This window comes from Anarrhichthys ocellatus, unplaced genomic scaffold, assembly GCF_004355925.1.
Source record: "Anarrhichthys ocellatus isolate YVR2014 unplaced genomic scaffold, GSC_Weel_1.0 scaffold13, whole genome shotgun sequence".
NCBI classification, from domain to species: domain Eukaryota; kingdom Metazoa; phylum Chordata; class Actinopteri; order Perciformes; family Anarhichadidae; genus Anarrhichthys; species Anarrhichthys ocellatus.
In genome coordinates this window covers 6,975,662-6,984,613 of record NW_022280043.1, presented here as the reverse complement: position 1 = coordinate 6,984,613, position 8,952 = coordinate 6,975,662, and the positions used below count along the sequence as shown (strand labels likewise).

General features: G+C 43.3%; 1 protein-coding gene across 4 annotated transcripts in view; it reads left to right on the top strand.

Annotated features, from left to right (window-relative positions):
- The window catches only part of bcam (basal cell adhesion molecule (Lutheran blood group)), a 49,376-nt gene that overhangs the window by 24,725 nt on the left and 15,699 nt on the right, over window positions 1-8,952 (top strand). For all 4 annotated transcript variants that reach the window (XM_031852640.1, XM_031852641.1, XM_031852643.1 and 1 more), the window contains exons 2-3: window positions 6,790-6,917; window positions 7,179-7,392. In XM_031852640.1, coding sequence (XP_031708500.1) covers window positions 6,790-6,917; window positions 7,179-7,392 — 342 coding nt within the window. The remainder of the gene's footprint in view (window positions 1-6,789; window positions 6,918-7,178; window positions 7,393-8,952) is intronic.

Sequence of the window (8,952 nt, the reverse complement as noted above, 5' to 3'; positions counted from 1 at the left end):
CCCCCATATCAGAATTAGCAGGCAAATAGCAATAAACAGGAATTTGTCTTGGGAGCAGTTCAATGGAGACTCTTATTATAACTACTTTATCGGTCCCACTTGGGGTAATTTCCTTTTGCGTGGAACATCATAAGCAAATCTAGACACAGTAGCACACAAAAGATTCATACAAAGAGCCAGCATGTTCAGCATGCTCTGTGCATACATAAGCACATAACTCTGTAAAAAGGTCAGATACAAATCCTTTATCATTATTTGCGCTGGTTTGTGAAGAACAAACTCATTACTGAATCATTTTCTGTGCCGAATGGCGATTTGCATTGTTCGGGACAATTTTGACATTTGAATAGACGTATTCATATCCATGTACACAAGCACCACATGTACATGTGCACGATCAGACTTCCAGTGCAACAGGATATTGCATGCTTTGTCAGACTGCAATCGATGTTTGCAGTGGGAACGAGGCTCAGGTGGTGCAGTTTTTTCATGGCCTTTGCAGTATTTTATAGCAGTATTTTATGGCTCTTCTTGGCACATGTCCTTCTTGCATTGTCTTTTTTTCTCTACCCTTTTCTGTCTTCTCTTTTTTTTCTGGCCATTTCTCCCTGTTATACTAATCGTATGTCGGTATGTTTCTAATTGGCATAAGATACATATCAGTGCTTCCCTCTCAAAGGTCAACACTTGGCAGGACACCAACACGTACAGCACTTAGTATGCTATGCATGGAACTTGTATGGATGTACTTGCCCATTAGAAGTCTCCAAAGAGACAGACAGTGTATCTATTTCTGTCCGCTTCTCATTGTATGTGTGTGTTTTTATTTTTGGTCTCCTTGGTTGCAAAAACTTCTGCCTCTACAGACGTTTTGAGTCTGTGCATTCTAGAGAGTTGGGAAACGTCCTCTTTTTCTCTCTCTCTCTCTCTCCTTCCCCGTCCATCATCTCTGTGTTTCACTGCCTGTCTCCCTCCCTCCCTCCCTTCCTTCCTTGCCTTCTACATGTGGCATTCATTGTTGGTGAGTGAGTGAGTGTGTTAGTGTGAGTGTGCGTGGGTGTGTGTCTGTGTGTGCGTGTTTAGCAGCTGCTGTTCCTACGCTGCACCTGTTTGTGTCTCATCAGTCAGGCGTTGACGGACTCCAGGCCTTACATGGACCCACCCCGACACTGGTAGTCTGACCCAGCCTGCCCCCCCCCACACACACACACACATTTATCATACAGTATATATACTGCTATTCAAACTATGAAAGGGAACATAGTTTTCCTTTCAATGCTTCAACAGAGTGCACAAACCAAACTGAACCGTTTTCCCTGCAGTGTCCGACCACAACTGTATTGTTTGCAAATGCCAGCAACATCCAGTAGTTTCAACAACATCAGCAAACAGAAGTGAGCACCCACTGAAGAGCCTCTTTCTCTTTATTGTTTCCGCCTCACAGCTGGCCCTCTTGGGCACATCGCTGAGATTTTTAGTTTTAAAATGAAACTCACTGAACAAACTGAATTTCCTGAGGAGTCTTCCAATCTAGCAGGGCAGGCGGACTAAAGTGAGCGCTGAGCGAATGTGAAAGGCCCGTAAAGACGAGATTTGAATCCGGTCCAGTCCGCAATATTAACAGGTCATTGTCTGTGTGAGAGCTGAGGGCAACCTGCCACGCCCCGCTGCCACAACTATACTGTACATGCACTGAGCCTCTGGCTCACGATGACAGTGAGTCAGTCACGTTGTGTCTGTGGTGATAGTAACCATCACAACATGTGGTGGGAGTGAAGCCACATTTGTGGGTATGCTTTTATAGCTCAGCAATTCAGTTCAGTCATTGGTTACGCCACAGCTTTTACGTACCACAAAGTAACCGCGTTTACGTTCTTTCACTCACGTTGTGATGGAGAGTGAGACTCCTGGTGAACCCTGCAGGAGAGAACGGGTCTTAAGAAGCAATATGTCTGCTTTTGCTGAAAATATGAATATTTATTGGTGTTCTACTCACTATCAGCATCTGAAACTAGCAGGAGTGAACATAACAAGAGCTAAAATGATTAGTCTAAAGAAAATTAATCTGCAACTATTCTTGATAATATAGAAACTTGCATGGGTCTCCTTCCTCAATTGTGAGGATTTGCTGCTTTTATTGGCTTCTATAATATCTTTCTGTTATGGAGTGTTGATCAGACAAAACAAGCAAATTGATGGCATCACATTGGACTTAAAATACATTTGATCTTTTATGGCGTTTTTTGAGGATTTTCATTTTGCTATCCCAGAGGAGTAAAGAAACAGAAAAATGGAATCAGAGAATATTGACTTTTTTCAAACCAAATAATTGATTATCAAAAAAAGTTGCAGATTATTTAATAGTTGACAACTAATTGATTAAACCTTGCAACCTGAATGCACAGCCTATGCATGCAGGCTCTGTAAGCCCTTAATGATTAAGTATGGATGTAGCTATTGACTTTGAGAAATCATCATAAGAGGGGCTGATCAGTCGAGAGTGATGGATAAACAGGAGGAAGTTATTTTTCTGTGTCGTTTTTTCAATGACCGCGTGCTGAAGGTGACTCAGCTCTCGTGACATTGAAGCTACAGGACGCTGTTTGCTTTGCCAACAGTCGAACATACTAATCCTGTTAGAGGCCACACACACGCACACACACACACAAACACATGGACACAGGTACACACGGGACATTCCTCGTCTGTCGGGTCACATACTCCTCTTGAACTTTATAGACTCACAGAATGGATTAATTCTTCCGTACTCTCGTCACAGTCTTGGCACTGATGCAGATGTGCACGCTCTATCTCCGTAACGCCTGCTGACTGTGATCTAACACACGTTCCTCGCACCCCTAGCACCGTCATCTCGTGTACACAGTAGAATTAAATAAAGCTGAGTTACCCAGAACAGCCATTACTTTATGCGGAGGGGTGTTTGGGTTCGCAGGGAGACACTATCAGTGAAAGGAGGTTCATGGTGGCTTCATAAAGAGGCTGTAGTTGGGTGACAGTCATGTAGGTAAGACTGAGTTTCCACGCACGCTGTTGTTATTCTCTCACCCTTTCATTCTTCCTCTTTTTCTTATTTCCTTTGTGCCTTTGTGCTATCTTGCATTCTCTTTCCGTCTTTCAAACACGCACATGCGCAGACCAGACACAGAAGTGAGTTTGTGCACTGGGTATTAAAGAATGCTCTTTGAGAATAAGGGATAAAAAGAGGAGAGTCGGAGAGCGAAAGAGGCTCCTGGTTTGATGTCCAGAATACGACAGTAGGTGAGGGGAGAACAAGAGAGGAAAAGAGGACAGGAGAGAGAGGATCCAGCTGGTTCTTTTCATAATGAGGGGCGCTCGCCTCGTGTGTGTCAGTGTGTGTGTATGAAAGAGAAAGAGAGAGGGTGAAAGAGATGCAGGCAGAGAGAAAAAAGGCAGAAAGAGACACAGAGAGAGTATTAAAGATGGTTTCACATTAACTTTTCAGTAGATGTGGGACTGACACGCTCTCTGGGTCTTCACTCTGCCACGCCGCTTTGACTGCAGACTTGGGTCTTTTTTTGCCCCGACACACACTGTACTTAACCGTAGCTTTTTGGGGTGATTCATTCAGTTACTCATAAATATCACATGCATTATAGATGTACTGTAAGAGTGTGTGTTTGTGTGTGTGTACAGGTCACAGTCTGACCGTCTCGTTCCCATCTGTCTTTCCACCCGGTCACGCACCCCATCACACACCACCACCACACACACACACTTTCCCTCTCTTTGGCTAAATCCGATTATCTGGCCTGCGCCAGCTAATGAGACCCCCATGAAGCTAGCAGCCCCCCCCCCCACCCCCAACAGCCCCGGCCACTCTCTTTCTCTCCCTCTCTCTCTCACACGCACACACACACACACACACACACACACACACAGTGACACCCAACAGCATGTGTCTCTAAATACACAAACACACTGCTCTAGACTCAGATTGGACAGAGGACTTCCCTAATTATGCTTTAATTGTCCGTCTCTGTCTGTCCATCTGCCTCATGTGTAAAACACAGAGCAGCAGCCTGACTGATCACTCTGGACCAAAACATATTGTGAATGACACCCCAAGGGTGAGAGTGACAATAAAATCAAATGAGAGAGAGGGAGGGGGAGAGGAAGAGGTTTGCAGAGAAAGAAAGATGAGGTGCAGATGGACTCTGTTGATCTACATTTTCAGCACATATCATTGCTTTAAGTGCCTCTCAGTAGCTTTTTTTTACCCGCATGCAACCCAGCAACTGAGCAAACCCAGTTAACAAAAAAACAAACACGTCTAGCTTATGTCAGATACGAAGCGATTAAATCATAGACATCCAAACCATCCAAACATCCTCGGTGGGTTGTTTGTTCTGTGTTGTTGACACTAGTAGGGGACTATTATTATCCCATGAAAGATGAAGCTGATCTCAACGTGAGGATTCAGCTTTTTTAATCATATTCCATTATGTCTGGCAAAATTGTGTCAGAGACTGAAAAATGTGCATAAAATATGACCCAAGAATAATATCACAGGAAGTGAAAGTGATGCGTTTTGTATTACTTGCAAGTAACAGCTAAAAAATGTGCACCCAGCAGATGGAAACGTAATGATATCTCAGTTCCTAAACCTACATTTCTCACAAACACTGTCCAACCTTAAAGGGACAGTTCACCTCAAAATACAAAAAAACAACATATTTTTCATATCGCATATCAATCTCGATTGTTTTTCTGGCAAAAGGCTTTGATGCTGAGATTTTAAAATGTTTTTTTTGGTGCTTTGAGCATCATACATACAGTAAAGTGCCATATAGTCCCATTGTATACAAAAACTCACACCAAAACAATCTACGTTGCTAAAAAGCTCTAGTGAGGAGGAAAAATATGTATTTTTTTATTTTGGGCTGAATTGTCTCTTTAATTTGGTGATTTGTGTAAACAAGTGTTTTCCCCAAAACCAAATTACTTGAGTAACTGAGTTGAGATTTGGGCTTTCTGTGGATGTGCCAGCAAGTCACTTGATTTAATGTTGTATGTGTGCGTGTGTGTGTGTGTGTGTGTGTGTGTGTGTGTGTGTCTATTTTTCCCATGCACCACTTAACAGGACTCTTAAATCCCGAGTGCCTGCCTGAAAGCACAGCTCTTGGTTTACTCACACATTCGCACGTTTGCTTGTCTGGCTCGCTGTTTGTGTTGGCGTGGAAGCAGAGGAGGATTTTCTTTTGGGCGACATCCCTCTTGCAGCCTCGGAACATGAGACTTGATTTGCAAAAACGAATGTTTCACTTGAGAGCTGAGCTTATAGAACACAATATTTAAAGGGAGTGGATGAAAAAGGCAAAAAGAAAAAGGCAAATCAGAGGCAGGATGAAAATAGAGAAGGGAAGTGAAAAAGTAAATCAAGAAGTGAAAGAACGGTGGAAAAGAGACATGAGGTCTTTCAATCAAATGTCAACGCTTGACTGACCCTTGACCTCTGTGTGGTTTGTGGGTCATGGGGAATCTCATCTGACCCTGGTGGAATGTGTCTCACTAACACTCGGTGTGTATTTTTGATGGCACTCCCTGTTATCTCCTCTTTATGAACTCTCAGCCTTCTCTCTTTTCCTTCCATCCTTCGCCTTCTTTCTTCCTCACAGTGAAGCGATAACAAGGTGGCCGTCCCTCAGCTCAACTCGTCTCGCTTTAGACATTTTGAGCAAAACACTCTTTCATCTCTCCCTTCTGCATTTCTCTGCCCTGTTATTATAAACTACCCCGTCAAACAGCTAGCATTCCCAGAAGTCCATCCTCCCCACTCTGGCAAGTTTGGCACAACAAATAAATTATTTACGTGTAGATTTTGTAGTCCAGAAATTGATGACATGATTAATTTAGTGTGGGGCTGGGTTGTTCATTAGCTACACATGTGTCCAGAATATAAATATTGAATTGAGTGTACATCTATGGGGTTTTTAACGGTGTTTGCAGTGTTTAACTGTTGCTTTCCTGATGCATCCATTATTGTCTTTATCAAAAGAGGTTGTCATACAAGCCTGCCAAGCGGCCGTGCATATCAAACTGCATAGACTATGAAATATGGCGTCCATATCATCATGGCTTACTTTTTTTGATTTGATGGTCAAAGATTGAAACAACTTCACGTACGAAATTGTCCTTTCTTTCCCAACATTAGAGCCTCCCGCTCACCACACAGTGGACTTCATGTGTCACTGTACCAGGATTTATGACACTGTATGTGCTGCAGTGACTTCATTAGCAGAAATGGAGCTCCTTCCCTTCCTCTAGCTCTCCGTCCTTCCCCTTCCTCTTTCCCCCGCCTTTCCTCTGTGTAATGCAATCTCCTTGTCACGTTGTTTCTCTCCATAGCTAGGCTGTATAGAGAGTTAAGAGAGCTACAGTGTTCCCTATTCCCGCTGGAACCAGTTTGAGTCCATCTTGTGCCTTAGCTGCTACTCGCTCCCATTGTTATATGGGACAATTTGTGCATCCTAATGTCTCTATTAAATGGAGAATGCCGACAGTGACGAGGGCCCTCCAGCTTCCCTCTGGGTCCCTTAACAGCTTTTACTGCTGTTCAATAGACCTTCAAGCGAATGCTGATACTTGTAGCTCGCTATCCTTTGCAGCGACCGGCTGCTGCGACTGTTTGGATGCAGACTTTTTGTGTACCGGCCTGTCATGTCTGGTATCGATGCAACACGTTAGCTTTCTATGCTTGAGCCATTAATCATATTCTTTCTCTCTGTCTTTGTGTGTTTTTCTCTGCAGTTTGTAGTGGTGCTGTGACCGTGAACGTGACTCCTAAAGTGGATGTGTTGAAAGGAGAGACTGCCAAATTGCCCTGCACATATACGGTCTCACCAACACCAAGCAACACCGTCGTGGAGTGGTACATTGTAAGTCATTTCCAGATAATAATGTTCTCTATCCATCGACTGGAAAAATCATTTTTTTTCGGCCGTCAAAGCCGTCAAGTGTTAGAAATGCTTCATAAATGACTGCACTGTAAAAAAAAAATCCTTTGTTTTTATTATTTTATTTATTTGCATTTTCTCTTACTGATTGCTGTTTCTTTGTCTTATTTCTCCTTCTTCCATTACTCCTCATGTTTCATCCACCCTCTTTCTATATCTGCCTCTACCTGTCCGTACATCCAGGAGGAGCATGGAACCAGGAAGCGCGTGGCTTTCTCCCAGGGTGGCGAGGGAAAAAGCGATGACGGCACCCCTCTGGCTGGGCGGGTCACTATCGAAGAAGACTTCTCCTTGACCATCTCCTTGGTTCAACCCTCTGACCAGCTTGACTTCTACTGCCAGGTCACCGCTGGCACCGCTGGGGTTGGAGAGGCCACCACTGTGCTCAAAGTCTTCTGTGAGTCTGCCAGTGTCGTTTCACCTCAAAGAGGATCCCCCTTTACTAACACAGCAGTCTTTAATGAGTGGAACTCATGACTTGGTTTGTTACCGTCACTGCCACCAAGGTTTACGGCTTTAATCAGATCTGCGTGTGTATTCATGCATGCTTTCATTTAGAACTGGCTTAATCGTACCTAATGCATGTAATTCATTTTGCAGATTGCTTTTCACACATACCGTACTCTAAGTTACTCTGTGAAAAACCTCTTTATAGAACCTCTATATATAGTTGGATATCATAAAGTATGATTTGTCACAATTGTCCACATGTGTCAGAAAAGGAGCAGGCTTCAGCTAATATTTTCTTTCTGTGTGGAAGACTTAAGCACCTTTTTCAAAGCCTGGGGTTACCTATCTCCTTTGATAAGTTCCCCAGAGGTCAATTAACAATCTAATCACTCTTGACACAATTGATGAATAGTTCAATCACACCTGTCATGTCTCATATCTCACCTTAATAACGGTCCAGATTTATCACCAAGTCGCCAAGGGCTGACCCTTTCTGCAGGCCGCGGTGTCCTTTTCCCCTTCCCTCAGCAACCCCTGAGCCGACATCAATCATACTTAGCATTTAGCGGTATAACCAAAATAAATACAATTCATTTGCATTTTTGATTGGACTAATCAATCACTCTAAAGAGGGAGGATTTGTGTTGGGAGAATGGCAAAACAACCCTTTCTTTAGTCAAGATCCCACTTGGGGAAAAAAAAAGAACTTCCAAGTTAACCATTAACATTTATGCACTCAGAAGCTCTGAGGTTTAAAGCACTCTCATAAAATAAGCTATTAATTGTGAATGGACCAGTCACTGCTAGACAATACCTCAACGCGGTGCTATTTGACAAAGGCCCTTTTAGATGTACTTAATGCCCACAGTTGTCAGTAACCGTCTCACAAACCAGCAATTGTTCTGTGTCCACATTTGACCACTTGACTCATTGGGGGATGAATTATATTGTGTCTTTCCTGCCTTAACTTAATAGGACTGAGTGGGTTAGCAGTGATAGCCTGGTTTCTCTCTCTCTCGGGAAGCCTACAATAAAGAGAGGAAACAGTATGTCTGCTAAGCAAAAACATGATACAAATGGCCCTGCCCATGTGTCTCTGTGTATTGTGCCCTCCAAACTGTTAACATTTAAATGACTTATTGTACGATAAAAACCTTTATTCGGCTCAATGTAAGAGGCTGCAAAGAGAGTTTTAGTCCTCATTGTACATCTAAATGACTGCGCGTACATTTGGCGGCCTGCATTACACAGCATATGGAAGGGGAGTGGTTATTGAAATACACCAGCAGTTCTCTGAGCAGTGTAACAAAAAGGACCAAACGTAAAGACTTGAGTGAGACAAGAGAGAGGAATACCCATGTACTGTTTATTTTTATAAGCAGTCAACAGCTGCAGGCAGTGATAAGACGACCTTGCATGTGAACAAGTGAGCAGCTGGAGAGAATACTTACACCTGTGGTTGTGTGTGTGTGTGTGTGTGTGTGTGTGTGTGTGTGTGTGTGTGTGT